The 21904-nt window shown below is 37.0% G+C and overlaps 2 protein-coding genes across 5 annotated transcripts in view; one reads left to right on the forward strand and one right to left on the reverse strand.

The window, feature by feature from the left end:
- Positions 1-9118, reverse strand: part of LOC121385142 — an 82732-nt gene extending 73614 nt beyond the window's left edge. The window contains exon 1 of the mRNA XM_041515680.1: positions 9001-9118. Within this exon, the coding sequence (XP_041371614.1) occupies positions 9001-9069 (69 nt within the window). The 5' untranslated portion in view covers positions 9070-9118. The remainder of the gene's footprint in view (positions 1-9000) is intronic.
- A 12039-nt stretch (positions 9119-21157) lies between these two features.
- Positions 21158-21904, forward strand: part of LOC121385164 (TRAF3-interacting protein 1-like) — a 38570-nt gene continuing 37823 nt past the window's right edge. For all 4 annotated transcript variants that reach the window (XM_041515708.1, XM_041515709.1, XM_041515710.1 and 1 more), the window contains exon 1: positions 21158-21374. In XM_041515708.1, coding sequence (XP_041371642.1) covers positions 21252-21374 — 123 coding nt within the window. In that variant the 5' untranslated portion in view covers positions 21158-21251. The remainder of the gene's footprint in view (positions 21375-21904) is intronic.

Raw genomic sequence — 21904 nt, forward strand, 5'->3', positions numbered from 1 at the left:
CATATCAAGGGACGTTTATTAGAGGCCCTATTAGGGTTACGGGAAAAGCAGGAAAAGTGGAGAAAACGAACACAGTTTTATTTAATAATATTTTTAACTTTCGGATGTTTATTTTGTTGGGTTTTTTGTTTTGTTTAACAACACCACTAGATCACATTGATTTATTAATCATCGGCTATTGGATGTCAAACATTTGGTAATTTTTACATAGTCTTAAAGTGGAAACTCACTACATTTTCCATTAGTAGCAAGATATATTTTATATGCACCATTCAACGGCCTTTGATATACCAGTCGTGGTGCACTGGCTGGAACGGGAAATGGTCCCACCAACGGGGGTCGATCCTAGACCGACCGCACATCAAGCGAGCGCTTTACCACTAGGCTACGTCACGCCCTTCCAATAGGTATTGAATATATAAAAACTCTCAATTTTCCGGTTATTTGTCATCTAACATGGTTAGTTCGATACTTGGTAGAAAGACAGACAGGGCCGTAGCTAGCGGGCATAAGGGGACAGTTGCAACCCCCGCCCCCCCCCCCACCCCAATATTGATATTGACGTTTTAAATATGTAACCTCCATAAAATGGCTGCAAAGTGGTTTTTCAGAGCCTCCAGATTTTAACATTTCCAGGGGGGGGGGGGGGTGCATGCCCTAGTACCTTGCACCTTCCATGCTCGTTCATTCAAAAAATTCATCTGCGCCCCCCCCCCCCCCCCCACAGTCCTAGCTACGGTCCTGCCGTGAGAAAACACGACGATCGACCCTATGACCCATCACACAACAGGCGAGGGTTATATAATTGCGCTATATGTCGCCTCATAGAAGAATATACAGAGAAACGGTTAGAGTATTTTTGTTTTACGACATCACTAGAGCAATCTAATTAAAATTAGCTCCACTGGTTAATTACTATTACCTGTAGTATACCAGTAGAGTTAATTTTAATCAGATTGTCACTAGAGCACATTGATTTATTTATTATCTGTTACTGGATGTCAAACATAATTTTGGTAATTTTGATTTAGAGAGAGGAAAGTCCTAGAGTAGCTAGGGATCTTTTATATGCACCATCCCTCAGATAGGATAACACATACCATACCCTTTGATATACTAGTCGCGGTGCACCGCCCCTCCATAACAATGATATCACACCAAGGTGTTAACTGCATTCAAGTTTATGTCCCTGGTCAAGTAATTTTCGTTATAACTGGAAATTCGTTTATTTTTTTTAATTATTGTGACATTCGTAATTGCTTTTTGTCCCACTCCACCACTCCAACGCTCTCTTCCTCTCTCCACATCTCTTTCTGACCGTATTTCTCTGTCTGTCCGTATCACACACATCCTCTCTTCCTCTCTGACCGTCTGTTTGTCTGTCTGTCTGTCTGTCTGTCTCTCTTTCTGTCCGTGTCACACACACGCAGTGACACACACATCCCCCCTGGCCGTCTCTCTCTCTCTCTCTCTCTCTCTCTCTCTCTCTCTCTCTCTCTCTCTCTCTCTCTCTCTCTCTCTCTCTCTCTCTCTCTCTCTCTCTCTATCTATGTATCTTCCTCCATATTAAACCCTTCATACAACTAATTTCAATTTCAAATGAACCGTTGAGCTCATAAACAACAACAACAAAAATCCTACAAAATAAAACAAAACAACATTGCGACAGCATCGCTGTTTAAGTATTTGCTAAGGTACATAACATGTAAGTAGTTGGCTGGAGCGGGCCTAGCATACCTATCACCTAACAAATGGCTGGATTCGATTTTTAAATGTAGTATGTGACGGCACTAATAATGTCTAAGTCGGGACTCGATCCCATCGCCTTTGGGACAGTGCTCCGTTTTTTATTGGAATGATGAGCCGTATAAGGTGTATACCACTAAACCAAATTCCGTAAACGATAATAGTATTATATGTGTCTACAATATCGTTGATATAAACACTACAAGCCTTTAAAGTAGATAAGAAAATAATGGGGGTGGAGGTAAACTACTAGTTTTAAATATAACTTAAAACGTCTTTGACTTCACTAGTTCCGCACAAAAACACATTTAATATTTATACAAATACAAGTTAAATTACAGGAACTTACTGGCCAGATGAAATAACATTTTATAACAACTACATTTTCGTAGCCAAGATTTCATATTGGGGGGGTGTACCATACTGGGGTCTGGACAACCAGACTGTCTATTAATCGTGTTAAGCTGCGTCAGGAAAATATAAACGGGGGGGGGGGGGGTGGGGGGGGGGGGGGGGGGGGGGGGGGGGGGGGAGGGAGAGAGATTGGCGGGGGGGGGGCATCTATATAGTCAATATGTTTCTAGTCGTCCTAATGTTCGGTCTCCCAATAGTTTAGGGGCGGAACGTAGCCCAGTGGTAAAGCGCTCGCTTGATGTGCGGTCGGTTTGGGATCGATTCCCGTCGGTGGGTCCATTGGGTTATTTCTCGTTCCAGCCAGTGCACCACGACTGGTATATCAATGGTCGTTGTATGTGCTATCTTATTTTTTGGATGGTGCATATAAAAGAACCCTTGCTGCTAAACGAAAAGAGTGCGTCGTTAAATAAAACATTTCCTTCCCAATAGTTTCGTAAGTACAAAAAATATATTAGGAGATACAAGAAACTTGACCCAGTAAAACACCAGGAAAACTGCATTTAATATACATTCACTGATACTTTCTGCAGAAAATGTTTTATGTAATATGTAATTTTAGTGATTAAAACGTCTCCGTTAATCAGCAAATCTTAACAATGGCAACAAACTCAGGACGGTTTCTTTAAGCTTTATAACTCGTTCCACCAGCCAGTGCACCACGACTGGTATATCAGTCTGTGGGATGGTGCGTATAAAAGATCCCTTGCTACTAATGGAATTTTTTTTAACGGGTTTCCTCATCTAAGACTGAATGTCAGAATAACCAAATGTTTGACATCCAACAGCCGATGATTAATAATTCAATGTGCTCTAGTGATGTCGTTAAACAAAACAAACTTTAAGCTTTATAAACTGTGGCAGGAATCGTTGGATACATCGGTGGTGTCGTGATTAAGCCATCGGACACAAGGCTGGTGGGTACAGAGTTCGCAGCCCGGTACCGGCTCCCACCCAGAGCGAGATTAAACGACTCATTTGGTAGATGTAAGACCACTTCACCCTCTTCTCTCTCACTAATCACTAGCAACTAACAACTAACAGCTAACCCACTGTCCTGAACAAACAGCCCAGATAGCTGAGGTGTGTGTGCCCAGGACAGCGTGCTTGAACCTTAATTGGATATAAGCACGAAAATAAATTGAAATGAAATTAAATGATACGCCAAGAAACAAAAATACATGTACTCGATTATACTGTCGAAGCTGGTTACAGTACAGTATTAATAGTCTCTGGTTTCTTAACATGTCTACCCGTACAACATAAATGTACGGAAACCCAAACTGGGACCCGGCCAATATAACGGTAATATCGTGGTGCCCATAGTTTCTTCACGTACCGCTTTCATGGCAACAAATACCCGACATAAAGGAGAGACACGGTTAATGAGGTGGACTCGTCCATATTCAATATATTCTTTAGTGCGGGGGTCATGCCGTCAAATCGATCCTACCAGGGCGTATTTTGTCAGACGATAAAGAGTGAATTTAAAGAGACTGTACAGAATTTTCTGTAACTGTAACATGGTTCCCACCAATAGAGCCTAAAACGATATGTGAAGTGGGTATGTGTGTGGGAGGAGGGAAGTGTGAATTTAAAGGTATATTGTCACAAACCACTGACCTATTTAATGGTCTAACAAAGTATTACCTGAACAAATAGAATTTGATTTGTCCCTAAATGTACTTTATTCAACCATCTTCGTAACCACCATACTCCAATTATTAATGACATTTTGTACAAATTATTGAATTATGGCAATGGTCCATAATTCAAAAACTAAAATTGCCGAGAGGGATGACATGGATTTCACTCCATCGTGGTTCAGTTAAGGTGATGCGATAGCTAGACTAGGTTTCCATCAATTAATGTAACTTTTATTTAAGAGAAATAAGGTCCTTAAATCTGTGACAGTATGCCTTTAAAGAGACTGTCCAGAGGTTTCATGTCATTGTAACATGGCTCCCACTAATAACAGCCTAAAACGATATGTGAAGTGGGTGGGTGTGGGAGGATGGAACACACTATAGGTTGGTAATGCACAAGTACAAATTGTGGGGTTAGAACGAAAAGAAACAAATATTTGGAGCCTGGAGTGTGTGGGATGCGATGTTGTGATTTCGGACAGTACCAAGAAAAAGTTATAGTTTAAAGACACCACTAAAGCCCATTGATTTATTAATTATATGCTTTAGTTTTGGATGTCATACATTTGGTAATTCTGATTACAGTCTTAGAGAAAACCCGCTACATTTTTCCATTAGTAGTCGGGGATCTTTTATATGCACCATCCCACAGACAGGACAGCACACATCACAATATTTGATATACCAGTCGTGGTGCACTGGTTAGGACGGGGGAAAATCCAGTGAGAGAATGAATCCACTGATGTGATTCAATCCTACAATGAAATCACCTCAGGCAATCGCTCTACCATCTAAGCTAGATCCCACCTACTACATGATGAATGAATGAATGAATGAATGAATGAATGAATGATGAATGAATGAATGCTTAACAAAACTCCCAGCGAAAAAATAATATAATGGATATTGGGTGCCAGACAATGGCAACTATATAAATCAGTCGATGATCAAGATCAATATAAAAATGTGAAAGTTAAGTAAAACATGGTGTAGCGAGCCGGAAGAAAATTACAAATATCACAGGTAAGTAAATTTAAAATTTATAATAAAATTCGGTATGATATAGGAGAAATTTAAAAAAAAAAAAAAATCAGAATGGAATCGAAATGATTCCATCACAATTCCCCTGCAAAATATATCTTTTCTTGTTTGTTTGAGATGATTGCTCGTCATCAAAATGTGGCGAATCCTCAGAATACACCAGCGCGAAACCAGAATAGAATAGAATAGAATAGAATAGATAAGAATAGAATAGAATAGACTAGGTGTTTAACGACACCCCAGCACAAACAAATATATCGGCTACTGGGTGTCAAACTATGGTAAGCTTGAAACCAATACATCAAGAGGGCAGGCCTAAAGAATGAATGAATGAATGAATGAATGTTTAACGACACCCCAGCACGAAAAAATACATCGGCTATTGGGTGTCAAACTATGGTAATGCAAACAAATAAAGTGATGATCAACATCAATATAAAAACTCAAGATTTAAACAAAAACACAGTGTAAAGAACCGTGCCAGAACACAAATATCACAGATAGATACTGACTTTTACTCAAAATTTATTTGTGCTGTATTAGCCATTCTCAAAGAGAATGTTACACCCCCGCACCAGGCTAGAGAACACTTGAGCTAGAATACACTGACAGTGCTCACACTGATGCAGAGGATCGTTCTTCAGAATAAATCCACCCCCCACCCCTCGTCTTGGACACATCCACCGGGGAATCTAGGAGAATGTGCCCAAGACAGTCGTGCTTGAACCTTTAGTGGATGTAATCACGTGTCAAACGGTTGATTGATTGATAGAATAAATGAATGAGTCAAGTATGTATGTTCCGATGCGAGCACGACACAAGACTATTTCATCCTTCGTGCACCGCCTATAGGAGGACTGCCACTCTCCCAGGACTGGCTTTGACAGAATGAAAGTTGTTCGCAACCGCACTGTCCCAATCATCTTGCCAAGTGGAAAAGATATATTGGTTAATATGTTTAAAATCAGTATAGACTCTAACTTAAGGCAAATCTAAAGCAGAATCTGAATCTTCCTTTTCCATTACCCCTGATGCCAACATGGCTGGGCACCCAACAACACAAAATAATATCTTTATTAGCAATAGACCGAAAGAAGCACTTTTATATCACTGTCCCAATTAAGGGATGTTCAAACTTTATATTATGTAAAGCTTAGAGAAAAGTGAATCTCTGAAAATAATATATTTGGATGCTATAGTATCCTTAAATTTCTTCCTGGGCTTTAATGAATGCTAAAATTTCATCAATAAAAACTGATGCCGAATCGGGCAATCTCATGTCAATTAGTGTCTGATTTAAAAACTGTAGTGGAAACCATTAAATTCCTAAACGGTGACCCATTTGTATAAACACGAATGTAATAATGGTATCTATCTAACTGTCTGTGAAACATTGTTTATATATGACAGCATCTGTACGATTTATCGGACGTGCACGATCGAATACAATTAAAAATTTTGAGTGGTTTGTACATACATCAAGATAGTAAAACATATATGAAAGAGTTTCCAAAGTGTCTGTTAAATCAGTGTTAGAAATGAATTAAAACTACCTTTACCGACTGAGCTAGATCCTACAACAGGATGTTTTGGTAATGATTTAATATTGGTCGTAACGTTTGTCTGAGAGTAATAAACTTCCATACAAAAGAGTTCCTAACGATTTTCAGTATAACATTACACACGACTGAAGATTACAAGTACTGAATTTATAATGAATTCCAGTTTATACTCTTTGTACTATAGCTCAGAAACGTGGAACAAACAGGTCTTTAAGAAATACACGACGTTACTTGAATTAAACAAATTATTGGGGGAAGAGGAATTTACAATAACCACAACTGACAAACATGGTTTTCGTACAGAAGAAACCATGCATTGATCTCCGGTCCTCATAATCGGTCGTTGTTGTTGTTCTTCTTGTTTTGTTGTGGGGTTGTTGTTGTTGTTGTTTGTTTGTTTGTTGTTGGGGGGTTTTTTGTTGTTGGTTTTTTTTTTTGGGGGGGGGGGGTGGGGGTATGTTGTTGTTTTTGTTGGAGGAGTCCTAACTGTAAATAGCTAAACAAAATATTCAATAAGAATGTAGTCATAACAAAACTAAACTGATATCCAAGCAGTAAATAGGATCCTAATAAATAATTATCAGTGTGTTTCGGTATTGTCAATATATATATATTCAACAACGAAAGTTTAGTAAATATCTTTTATGACGTCTAAATTTGCCATGGTTGAATAAACTTAAAAGAAAACCAGGTCCTCCTGTTGTGTTACGGCAACGGTTGGCGAGTTTATGTTGTTTGTAAATGGTAAACATTTCAGATGTGAATACTAGTTAATAAAAGTAGGTTAATTTATAAATGTAATGCAATTTCTTTTAACATCAGCTAAACTTTCGTTGATGAGTATAGATACATGTTTATATATATATATATATATATATATATATAGATAGATAGATAGATAGATAGATAGGTCATTGATAGACAGACAGACAGACACACACAGACACACACACACACACACACACACACATATATATATATATATATATATATATATATATATAGAGAGAGAGAGAGAGAGAGAGAGAGAGAGAGAGAGAGAGAGAGAGAGAGAGAGAGAGAGAGAGAGAGAGAGAGAAGACAGACAGACAGATACATACATAGATACATACATAGATAGATAGATAGAGAGATAGATTGCTACTAATGGAAAAATGTGGCGGGTTTCCTCTCTAAGACTGTATGTCAAAATTATCAAATGCTTGACATCCAATAGCCGATGATTAATAAATATATGTGCCCTAGTGGCATCGTTAAACACAACAAACTATTTAGTAAATCTCTTATAGATAATTGTATATGGATTTCAAATTAAATATAAATATTCAAAGGGATTGGACGCATGTTATTTAAATGTCTACATAAAAGTGTCTAACACTATGTCCTTACTTTGAAAAGTTAAATATTTATTTTATGGTGTGTACTTTCCTGTCTAATAACACTTGACATATGCACAAGTTATGAAAATAAAGTTATTTGATTAGGTTTATAAAATTTATTGCATTTGTCATTTTGTCTGCCTTTCGATTATAAATTTTAAATCCTTTGTAGCAAATTACACTCTTTACAATAGTCATAAATTACTGTTCAGATCACAGATGAACTCGGCTAATTTTCATCATCAAAGGAGCAGAGAATGCTATCCTTCTGTGAACTTTGAACTTACTGGAAAGTACAATCAGCGATTAAGTTTACAGGAATTTACAATACAAACTTATTGCTGCATATGACATTGTATAGTGTGTACGTATGCGTGTATGTGTAGTTGAATGTGAATGTTTGCGTGTGTGGGGTATGTCTACGCGTGCGTGCGTGCGTGCGTAACTTGATAGGTAGGTTGTTTGAACTATAGTAAGAGGGTTGATTAAATAACATTGAAAATGTATTTGGCGGAAGTGTGTGTGTGTGTGTGTATGCGCGCGCGTGCGCTCGCGATTGTGTGTGTGTTTGTATGTTTACGTGTGTGTGTGTGTGTGTGTGTGTGTGTGTGTTTGTGTGCGATGTGCGTGAGTGATGTGTGATGCGTGTGCGTATGCGAAAGACAGTCAGAGACAGAGACTGTTGGAATTTTGGAATTGGTTTTAAACTTGGCTTTAGACTTGGTTTTTAATAAATCATCTTGGAATTAGTAACTGTATTATTTGTCTGAAAATCAAAATTACTATCCTATTTTTAGAAATAAATAAATATAAGGAGATAACATCCGTTTTATAAACATTTGAGATCAAATTATACAAGCACGTACGCCACCGCAGTATACTTGGAACATTATTCGCTTAATTAAAACCTTTAATAATTTGAATTCTGAAAAAAAGCCCACCTAAAATCAATAGAGAAAATATATATCTAAATCAAATTTTAAAACTAGTTCAGGAAATAATATTTTAAAAAATATTAAATGTAAAAGTTGATTATTATTCAATGTTATATTTTTTATTACGCGTTTGTTTACCTTGATAAACACATAATAACATGATACGACAAGAAATTTGGCCGTAAGATTCTAACTTAAAGTGGACGGGGATTTCAAAATTCCAAGAACTTTTTGGAAAACAAAAACAATTCTTTAATTTAAAAAAAATAATTCCAACCTGTTGAATCATTCGCATTCGAAGTCTTGTCATATTGTCGTGAATGCTTTCCGTGTCGGTGGCCGCCATTTTGATGCTGTGGGCAACGGGGCCCTTCCTTTCATGGGTTCGCTCCTCTTCGCACCAACATGAATCGTTTTTTGTTGTCACTAGTCTTTTCACTGCAAACGACATTCGGGTGGGCGAGTTCACTCCAGCAGTGCTGATAGGGGTACACAGCTTAAAGCTGCAGTCTCAATAATACTGTTTATTAGTTATTCGTTTTGATTAGAAAAAAAGAGAAGAATTAAAAAGTGAGTTTTGTTTAACGACACCACTAGAGCATATTGATTTATTTATCATCGGCTATTGGATGTCAAACATTTGGCATTTCTGACATACAGGCTAGTTTTAGAGGAAACCCGCTACATGTTTCTGTTACTAGCAAGGAATTTATATATACATATATATATATATATATATATATATATATATATATATATATATATATATATATATATATATATATATATATATACCTTTGCCCTTTGTGTACGTGCAAACATGTTGGTGCGGTGATTTGCAAAATGTTCAGAATCTGTTAAAACACAATTATTTGTGAGTTATTGTAGTAATTTGTACGCGGGTGCATTATGGGGGAAATTTACACAGGATACCATGAAGGATCTTAATATATGTTATAATAATGCATACCGATGGATGATCGGACAACGACGACCATACAGTGCCAGCAAGATGTTTGTCAGTCATCGAGTAAAAAGCTTTGGCGCTTTACTTCGCTCAACAGCATATTCGCTGAAGAGCAGAATCGAAACAACTTCAAACGACCTACTTGCTCACCTGCGGTGTACAACTGTGTACGTCAAATCTGTATGTGTAAATCACTGGCACAAGCTGCTGTATATTATGTAATCAGTTTTGTATGTGATGTTTATATATGTTCTATGGATCTCTGATCTGAAATAAAAATCTATTATTATATATTTATATATATATATATATATATATATATATATATATATATATATATATATATATATATATATATATTTCTTTCGTTCTCATAGACAGGACAGCACATACCACGACCTTTGATATACCAGTCGTGTGGCATTGGTTTGGAGTGAAGAAACAAAACAATCAGAGATATGGTTAATGATTGAATGAACGCGTGCCAACAGGAATTTGACACCCTAACATGGTTCTAAGTGTTAGCAGGGTTGAGGAATCTCTGCAAAGATTTATTTTAAAATGTGTACCACAAAACTGGATACCTTACGAGCATCTCATTTGGGGATCGCTCCGCTTATGACAAGCGATATTATGGCACAACAGGTTAATGTTTTATTTAGCGATACCACTAGAGCACATTGATTTATTAATCATCGGCATTTCGTAATTATCACACAGTCATAGAGAGAAAACCCGCTACATGTTTCCATTATTAGCAAGGGGTATTTTATATATGCATCATCCCACAGACAGGATAGCATATACCACGGCCTTTGATATCCAGACCGACCGCGTACTAGGCGAATGCTCTACCACTGGAATCTGTTCCGTCCATATCAGCTTATTAAGGACATGGCCTATTTTCAGCACCCTGCTATGTATGAAGCTTTCAAATTGAAGCTGACAATAGACTGCAGTCATTTTGATTCTTTAGAGCAATTCTGAGATGTAAACATTTTATTTTATCTTTGGTTGATTTGACCTTTAATGACTTGTAGATGAACATATGCGTGTACACATGTAGCTACGTGGCCGTATCTTAAAGGGACATTCCTGATTTTGCTGCATTGTAAGATGTTTCCGACTAATAATAAAATATTTCTACGATTTAACTTACATATTAAATATATTTTCTTGTTTACAATATCAGTGTCTGTATATTCAATTTGTTTCTGGTCTTCTTAATATTTGTAAGAAGCCCAAACTGGATTTTGTCTTCTAATAATTTCGTACGTACGAAAAACAATATGTTAGGAAATAAAATAAAATTTAACCTAATACAAATATTAGAACGATCAGAAACACGTTTAATATATACAGCCACTAATATTTTATGAAGAAAAATATAGTTGATATGTTTCTGTTCGTGTATGCATTTGTGTATGCGTGCATGCATTTGTGTATGCGTGCATGTGCGTGTATGTGGATAATGTTTAATTGCCAAAATAAATATTGTAGCCACTTTGAATTTGGCAATGGGCAGGGCAAACCTTGAATATTCACGTGACATTAACAAAAGCTGAAATATCGAGTGTGTAAACTTAGTATACATGGGATCGCGCGTGCACACTCGCGTTTGAATATTAAACGAATTTTCATTTATACTGAAAATTACTTCACCAGGGACATAAACTTGAATGGACATAACATAATGGTGTGACGCCATAGTTATGGATTTAATTATGTTAATAAAGTTACACAACTAGCAAAACCTCAGTTTACTCAGTCTGACTAGAATATTTGTACGAACAGAACTCGTTACATGGCGATGTCACAATAATTAATATATATGGCGATACATACTTGTGATGTTTAAAAACATTTTGTGCAGCTGCAGTAAAATGAATGACAAATGCAAAAGTAGTATAATACAATAGACTGCCAGCTATAACATATTATAACATATTACATATAGTGTAATAAATCTACACGTACAATTATTAAAAACATCTATACTTAAAGGGACATTCCCGAGCTTGCTGCACTTTTTAAGATGTTATTGACTAACAGAGACCTTTTAACGATTGTAATTACATATCAAATATATTTTTCTGCATAAAATATTAGTAGCTGTATATTAAACGTGTTTATGATCGTTCTAATATTTGTATTAGGTTAAATTTCGTCTTTTTTCCTAAAATAGTGTTTTTTCGTACGTACGAAATTATTTGAAGACAAAATCCAGTTTGGCCTTCTTACAAATATTAAGACGACCTGAAGACACTGATATTCTAAACAAGAAAATATATTTAATATGTAAGTTTAATCGTAAAAATATTTTATTAGTCGGAAACATCTTACAATGCAGCAAACTCAGGAATGTCCCTTTAATGTAATAATTGACACTTCTGAAGAAGTGAACAGTTGTTTCAATTTGTTTGTATAGTGGGTTTTTACAATGCCAAATTATGAACACTAAAAAGAATAGTGAAATTCATCTATTAAATTGGTGTTAGCCTGCATAGAGGACATAGTCTGTCTTGTTGTTTTACATTTTGCCGTCTTCCATTTGGGTAAACATTCGTTAATATTAAACGTTAAGAACCGGCACAAGGGCATTGAAAAATAAACTCGATCTTTCTATAAAAGTCCTTACGTTTCGTGGTTTGCATTGTAGGTCTTCACGAGTACTCGGGTACTCGGGCACGGGCCGAGTCTAGCAAGACCTCGAGTCCGTTCACAGGACTCCAGTACCCGTACACGGTGGAATACAATGATCAACCATAAAACAATGTACAATGTAGGACAATAATTTCAGCAGTAGATAATCACCGATATACGTTGCACAATAATTATATGATCATACGCTAGTTTCTATTTTTAAACTGGCCGTCCATCCATCACAACACTGAACATATCAACCGGTTTCTAAACGCAATACAATGGCATTATTTGGCATCCATGTTCAGCGCTGGAATTAAGATGCATAATGCTATTTAACCTTTTCCTTAATCTCACCATCATCTAGTGCAAGTGTCGTGTACTCGGATCCGGATGGAGTTTGACTCTCGAGTACTCGAGTCCAATATTGGACTCGTGGAGACCTTACTGCATTGCCTATAGCAGTAGATCTAACAGCATTGCATGGACTCCCATTTTCAGGTGACATTTCATCTATAAATAACAATTTAAATATCGACCAATTACACTTCGCCTTTTATAACGTTATTCGGGAGCATACAAATTTTAAAAATATCGGTCGAGACTATTTATGTAATATGCGAACTTGTTGGTCTATTTCAACATTGAAAAAACAGGGGGAAAAGTGCAGTAATAAACTCTGGATTGTATACTAGTGTCACGGGGATTCTATAATTCCCGTAACCGAATAAAACACGATTATCAAAATCTCTCTCCTAACTGTATATCTATTAGATCTCTCTGTAACAGGCTGTTAAACCTAGTATGGCTCGTCTCTAGGTATGATCAGAGATACGATCTTATATAAAGTATATATAATATAGCACGTTAGTTCTCTAGAAAACACAACAAAAACACAATACACTTTGGAATCTGTATTCATCTACGCTGACAAATGTACAGCCGTAGTAGTCAATTAATAACAACAATAATAACAACCCAGAACTGATCACTTAATTAGTTAATCTCTGGGTGTCTAGTTACACAATATGCGAATCACTTCACCGTTACACCACACCCACACGTGTGATAATTGAGAAACGCTTCTAGGAGAAGTTAATTAATAAAGAAATTACAACACCATTCCTAACTGGTTAATTTATAATTAACCCTTACTACTCGTTCAGTAACGTGTGATAATTTAGAACGCTTCTTGGGGAACTTAATTAATAAAGGAATTACAGCTCTATTCCTAACGGGTTAATTTTTAATTAACCCTAACTACTCTTCAGTAATCTTGTAACACAGAATTAATACTTATCACAATAAAGACAATAACCTACAGTGTACCTAGGGTCTTCTAGGATGACTGGCTAAGCTTTATATTACCAAATACTCATATAATGTTAGAACAATAAGTCTACGATTTACTTCGTCAGATGACCGAAGACACTGTCTAAAGAATATTGGTATAATACAGTATTAAAATATTTAAGTCACATCAATCACATCAAGGTTATACACAGAGCAGAAATGATATTTACCAAAGTCCAAACGGACTAACGTTCCTCCGGAGCCTTCCCAATCGTTCTCCTCGATATCTCTAAATCCTAGCTATTTATCCCAAAATCAGAATTGGCCTGGGGGAACAAGGCGGCACCTCACGTATCATCTCATAGTCTGACTCTCTTAGAGTCGGTATTATTTCTCTCTGATCGTCAGACTACTGACGCCATCGTCGCCAAAATCGCGGTTGTAAAACCCGCACTCGCAGAGGTATTACGTAACTACTCGCCACATGGCCTCCACAGCGGGACTAAGTGCATATTGGAACGCAAGAATCGCGGATGGTCGCGCAGAAGTCTTACGTAACAAGTTGTCCACCTGGGCTACGGGCAATAAACTGCACACGGCCCTCTAACACAAGTAATATCGCCACAGGCGAAAACAAATTAAGAGCATGTACCGTGACAACTAGTATAAACAGATTTTATGGCTATACCATCACGGTTTGGGGTTTTTTCGTCTTGAAACGAATTTTACATAAAATTTTCTATTGAAATTAGTTTCCGGCATACTTCGTAATTCACCCGAATCATTTCGTATACCCTCGGCATAAACCCGAGTGTTTAAAAAAAAATCAAATCAAATCACAGGCAAGATTTTGCAAGTAAGGTTTTGATTGGTCGAATGAAAGGTCAACTGGACATGAGCTCCAACGGGCTGCTGTTAGATCCACATGTAATAGTGGAGCTAATTTTAATTAGATTGTGCCTATAGTATCTTGAAATGACAATGAGAAGATAGTTTCGGTATAGTGTTTCATTAAGCAGCATAAGCGTCCGAGACATGGGGCAGGGGGACAACTGGCCCCCAATCCCCACCCCCACCTCACCCTAGGCGGGTCAATATAGCGCCAAAATACCCTAACATCAAAAAAATTGCAACAAAACGTTTTATTGTCATTTCTTGTACTTTCAGACATACTGAACAACATATTAAGAGTTGGACAGAAATGGAGCGCGGGAAAACAAAAAGCGCTCGCTTGAAGCGCAGTCGATCTGGGATCGATCCCCGATGGTGGACCCATTGGGCTATTTCTCGTTCCAGCCAGTGCACCACGATTGGTATATCAAAGGCCGTGGTACGTACTACCCTGTCTGTGGGATGATGCATATAAAAGTTCCCTTGCTGCTAATCGAAAAGAGTAGCCCATGAAGTAGCGACAGTGGGTTTCCTCTCTCAATATCTGTGTGGTCCTTAACCATATGTCTGATGCCATATAACCGTAGATAAAATGTGTTGAGTGCGTCGTTAAATAAAACATTTCTTTCCAGTTAGCGTACTTGCCATGTGTACTTGACTTCATTTTCAACAGTTAAAGGGACAGACCTTAGTTTCAACCCGTGAAAAGTAACACTAAGTTTAGTTAATCTACAAACCTGTAACACATTTGGATAAAGTTACAACTGAGTAAAACATGAGTCTTTGACTTTGAATGGTGAAATACCCTCTAAAAATAGAGTTAAACTCTACTCCACAACTGTAACTTCTCAGACGCACGTACATTTTTAAAGATATGAGAAGTGCATTTTGTGATACTAGTATTAACAACACCAGGATGACCAAAAGTACTTCGAATGCATGGGAATTGATCATCTAAACCATAAAATCTAAGTAAAGTATGATTTCAATTATCAAAAACGGTTCTAATAGTCAAAAATATGCCTTAGTGTTCAAAAATTAGGGTATGTCCCTTTAAGCCACGCACATGGCCAGGTGTCCTTTGCTGGACCAGGAATTCCTCATTAAACTTAATTTAAAAAAAAAAAGATGTCTTGCCCAATCAGTCAGGGGCCAACAATTTAGAGGTTGTTTAGTTTAACTGACTGTTAATCTGCTGTTGGTAAAAAAAAAAAAAAAAAAAATGAAAGTGACCTGCAGGTACATATGCAGGACATTGTACAGGGGCGAAGGCCTAGACTGTGCTAAGCGATGTTTATAGAACAGTTCTCCAGACAATATTTTGTTTTTAAATCGCTTAAATCAGGGGTAGTTCAATGAACCCTCCTCTCCACCCCATCCACACACATTCTTGACCAAATTTTAAAACTGTATTTTCTACAAATTTGTAATGTTCTTTAGTATTGTCTGCTACATTCAAGAATGTGGAGCTACGATGAATTTACAAAAAAAATTACCAAAGAAAACATTACAGTAAATGCCTTTGTGAAACTGGCCTCGGATCACCAATCAGGGGCGTGTGCAGGAAACTTTGCAGGATGGGGTCGAGGTGTCTGGCGAAGCCCGACACCGCGAGCACCGCAGGCGCGAAGCCCGTGGCGGTGGGTCTGGGGGGGGCCATCCCCCCGAAAATTTTGAAAAATTGACCCCTTTTAGGGCTATTCTGAGATGTTTTCTGCTGGCTAGCCGAGCTGCTTTCACAGGAATGTAAAAAAAATCGGGATATGAATTTGTTTTTCGCCTTGAGCAGGGGGGGGCGGTTCGACCCCCCCCCCCCCTGCACACGCGCCTGCCAATAGATTAGGTGTATCAACGTTTTAATAAAACTCGTATATTAGACCTTAAACGTTACATGGTAGGTTTCCGATAGGGTGGCTGTCTGCCACTTTTTAGGGTGTATAACAATATAATGTGTATATGAATTGTTCATTGTCCATTTAAGTTAACTAACAAGAATATTCATCAATGGCTTAGAAAATGTGTCTTTTAAAAGATTATCCACAAATATGTTCAAAGTAATACATTTCGTTTTAGCTGAACATATTTGTCTCACGTTTTTAGGAAAAAACTAAAATGTTTAAAATCTGGGACATGATTCATAGGTTCAGCAACATTTACTTCATCCCAAGATTACTGGGATTCACGTGAAATAAAGCCCATAGTAGCTGGAGGTAATTTTATAACGAGAGATTTTTAAAGAAATTTAAGTAAAGATGCATCATTATGTTTGCTCTCATTACATAAATAACAATAACAATGAAATAAAATAAAATAAACAAATACACTTGCATATTAATCGATACCATACATCATTTTTGCGTAATTAATAAAAATAACCCAAAGCAGACAGTTTTATCTATAGGCGTCGGTGTACCTCCTCCCCTTTCCTCAACTATCAAACAGCTAGGTGTCTAGAATATATATAAGCACTGCCCTTCATCAGATGAATAAAATTAACAACTGTTCCTCCTGTCCTACATAATGGTACTGAAACGTGTTGCCTTGTCATTGAATGATATTACATGTATGTTGTCTGCTACTACCGTAACTTGGACTTCCCCCTTTATTATATGTCCATGTATAGCATACATAATGGTATTGAAACATGTGTTGCCTTGTCATTGAATGATATTACATGTATGTCGTCTGCTACTACCGTAACTTGGACTTCCCCCTTTATTATATGTCCATGTATAGCATACATTTTTTTCAGCTTCTTAATGTAAGTCCCAGGCTTAATTTTACATAAACCTTTATCTTCTCCAAGATGGTATGTTTTTGTATTTATGCTTGAACCTTAAATACGGAAATTCCTGGTGGGCCTACACTTCTTTTCTGGTATAATAGCTTTTCCTTGACCGCCAGTTGAATACATAATATGTACATATATACAATATAGACACTTTGGCACTAACAATTTACCTTTACCTGATAGAAAAGGAATAAACATAATCAGTTGGTAGATACGAGGTTTGCATAACAGATAAACAGTGGTTTTCAAATATGTGTTTTACTTTTTTGACATTTTCCATACTTTCCATTGCCTGGACAGGTACGAGGTTTTGACAACAAAAAGATAATAGATTTATGCTTCTGAAAGAATAAAAAAGTGAAGATTGCCAAAAATGCACATATAAGGTTTTCTTAGTTCAGCGACGATATGCTGTGCAAAACAGTTGCAAGAGTTAAGTCTTTCGTCACGCCTGAAATAGTGCCACCAACCACCTATGGCTGTAGATTTCACTCCCTGCAGACTCACTATCAAATTATGGAGTGGATGGGCTGTAATAATGAAATGGAGCCGTCTGAGTGGGGGTGGAGATTAGAAGGTGAAAAACTCAATCCGGAGGCACTTATTCAGATGATTCACTGCAACTGTCCGGGAGGGTGCACTACTCAAAAGTGTACCTGCCAAAAGCATAAGATGGAATGCACCAGTGCATGTGGGCATTTCTACTTATTTTTTTGCTTATATCCAATTGAGGTTCAAGCACACTGTCCTGGGCACACACCTAAGCTATCTGGGCTTGCACTTGCAATTTGATGATTATCAATAAGATTTTTGACGTTTTTTTGCTGGCGGCCATCTTGTTTTTTTATGTTATTTTTTTTTAAGACTTTCCCATGTGTCAAAATTGTCCAACTTTTGATATGTTGTTCTCCACATCGAATAATACAATAAACGATCATAAAACATTTTGTTGCAATTTTTTTGAGGTTAGGTGGTATATTGATTCGCCTAACCCCAGTGCTGGAGAAAATCATAAAATTCCGGAAGAAAAAAAACGATATCTAGAAAAATTCGAGCAAAATCAGCTGTCCTGAACCCTTTTCGTCATGTTTTTCTATCATGCTAACCACAATATTGCTTGTATTCCATGTAAACCCTATTTAGCAGTTTGGCAGTATTATTAATACAAATAAATGTTATAATACTGATTCAGGCATTTTTGTTGATTTCGGACAAAAATCAGCCTGCCCCTTACAGAAATGGGAGCCCGTACGCCTATGTTACGCAGCAAGCTACAAAATATGTTTTCCAGAAAATTTCTATTATATAATTAACTTTCCTACATATAGAATACCACATAAGACAACCAATACGAGAGATGAATACTTTTATCATGATCGATGGAAATTTATTCCCCCCCCCCCCAATTATTGCAATAAACTATGAACTAAAAAAAAACCCAACAAGACACTCGACAGTTTTAAAGTAAAAAAGTTAAAGTTTGCTTTGTTTAACGATACAATTAGAGCACATTGATTAATTAATCATCGGCTATTGGATGTATTATTATTTTTATAAAATCATACATAGGGCATACATACATACTTACATACATACATACATACATATACACACACACACACACACACACACACACACACACACACATACATGCATACAAGGAAGACTCGATAGCTCAGAACGTATCGTGGCAAGTCTGCAAGTTGCGGGTGATTCGGTGCCACAGGTTCGAGTCCCATCTACGTCATTAGACAATTTGTGAGATATCTCGACGATATACTTATCATTTGGCCACATTCTAAACAAGAATTTTGGATCTCTTTTGAGCTATTAAATCAACAGGATGACAATATCAAACTTACGGCCACCATATCAGATAAATCAGTTGACTTTTTGGATGTAACAATTTATAAAGTTTGAAACATCAGGTTACCTAGACTACAAAGTGTTTTTCAAACCCACAGACACACACCAACTTCTCCAATGCAAGTCTTTTCATCCATGCCACACCTTTAAAGGCATTGTTAAATCTCAGATTATTAGATTTCACAGAAATTCGAGTAACAAACTGAATTTCAATGAGGCTTGTTCACTTTTATTTAGTGCTTTAAAACCTAGGGGATATTCAAAACGGTTTTTAAGAAAAATTAAATCTGAAACTGTTCGAGAATTAGAAAATCCCTTTAGGGCAACTGAAGACTATAAACCATACAAACTTCAGCATAACCAATCACCTCAAATAAGCACTGGCTCCTCTACTACTTGTGCCAAAACCAAGTGTAGACTTCACAACTTACTTAAAACGCAGTCGACTTTCAAAGGTCAACAGACCAAAATTGAATATGAAATTCGGACAGACATGAACTGTGATTCGAAAAATGTAATATATCTAATCACCTGTAATTTATGTAAAAAAAAAAACAGTACGTAGGACAAACGCAAAACCAACTGAGAATTAGAGCAGTTTGTCACAAGTATGATATTCGGCATGAAGTTGACACCCCTGTCGCCAATCACTTCGATCTACCTGACCATTCGTTAGATGAAAATTTTGAAATGATTCCAATTGAACAACCCCTGATACTTGGTTCAAAAGACGAAACAGACCTCTTGAGACTTGAACGAGAGGCCTTCTGGATTCGTACATTACAGACAAAACAGCCGTTTGGAATCAACGTTGAATCTGGTAAAGCTGTAAAAAGAGATAAAAAAAAAATTCCAATAATTTATAGTCGACGTAGCGTTGATATTGGTAAACTTATGAAGGAGGAGTTTTTAAATCTGCAAACTGTTATGAAAAACCCTATTACAGCACGTCCGCTTATTGCATATAGAAAAAAATCCAAGTCTCAAGGATATCTTAGTCTCCACCCGACTACACGCCGCCTAAGCCTGCGTCTAAGCCTCTAAGCCAGTCCATTTTTCAGCGGTTGGTTTGTTGTTATCCCTTTCCTAAAATTAAAAAAAAAACACCCAAATACATCGTATCCGGCTGTAAACAAAACATAGTACTAGCCAAATAAATTTAAAACAAGACTGACCGAAAAACAATTATATTTTGTATATCACAACGGTCAATTTAAAATCAATTTCGAATCCCTGGGGCAAAATTAGAAAATAACAATTTTTTTGTTTTTAAAAAATTCCTGAGCCTCTTAAATACATACATACATACATACATACATACATACATACATACATACATACATACATACATACATACATACATACGTACATATAAGGAAGACTCGATAGCTCAGAACGTATCGTGGCAAGTCTGCAAGTTGCGGGTGATTCGGTGCCACAGGTTCGAGTCCCAGCTACGTCATGAGACAATATTATTTGTGAGGTCAGAAAATATTTAATTATCCCCTGCGACAGTGCAATAATATCTATGTACGTAATAGTCAACCTCGACCTACATACAATATATAAATATTCATACATCAAAACATACATAGTGTGGGTTGCGCCCCATCTCCCTATATAGCTCCCCCCCCCCCCCTCCCGCCCAATATAAACTCCTAGATACTCCAATGTTATAAGATTAGGATATCTCTTGCTCAAGTTGCTGCATTATCGTATAGATATTAGCTTAATGGGGTAGCAGCAGGTTTCCTCTCTTTCATGTTGTGGACCAAACCATGTTAGTCACTTGCTGATGAGTAATTAAACAAATATTCCTTTCTTCTTTTTTTCTGATTAAACAGAATACCAAGTACCCCAATTCTGAATCCGGTCACATTTCAATTCGGAATGTAACAATGGCAACAGAATGCGGTGACCTCTCGCACTTGTCGGAAGTTATCTACAACGCATGCGCAGTTGTGGTTATGGGAAGAAATTCCGTCCGCTTTTGATTTTGATAAGTGTGTTTTCCAGTGTTTTGTTTGATGTTTTGATGACTGTAAACAAATGAAGTATATTTAGATATAAAACAACAATGGATCCGAAAATGATAAAAAAGACTCAAGATACGCTTGGTAAAGCTATCAAGAAACCTCCACTTACCGATAAACTTCTTAGCAAGCCACCGTTTAGATTTCTTCATGATGTTTTTACATCGGTAAGAATTGATTGTTTGTAACACTGACTGTATGTATCATATTAATTTAATTTCATTAGAATTAAAGTGTATTCAGTATTTTTGAAGCACATAGAACCGAATAACTTATTTCTTGTAGCCATCATAAAGCTTAGTGACCGAACTAGTTGATTGCAAATGGGGGGGGGGGCATAGAACTAAATAACTTGTCTTGTAGTCATCAATACATCATAACCTTGATAAAGCTTAGTGACCTAATGTTCGACATCCAATAACCGATGATTAATTAATCAATATGATCTAGTGGTGTCCTTATACAACAGTGTAGCCCGAGTACTCTGACTGTAAGAGAGCTAGACGGACATTTGGACATAAATACGCTCTCATTACAGTCAGAGACCAACCTATGTATATTTTTGGCAATTCCTGACTACCAAACGGTAGGCAAAGATTCCCGCTCTAATACCACAACAATCCTATGTTTGACGTCAAATACCTTTACATCGATCATTTTCGAGTTAACTGATACAAAAAAATCCACATATTAATCA

Source organism: Gigantopelta aegis, chromosome 11, assembly GCF_016097555.1.
Source record: "Gigantopelta aegis isolate Gae_Host chromosome 11, Gae_host_genome, whole genome shotgun sequence".
NCBI classification, from domain to species: Eukaryota; Metazoa; Mollusca; class Gastropoda; order Neomphalida; family Peltospiridae; genus Gigantopelta; species Gigantopelta aegis.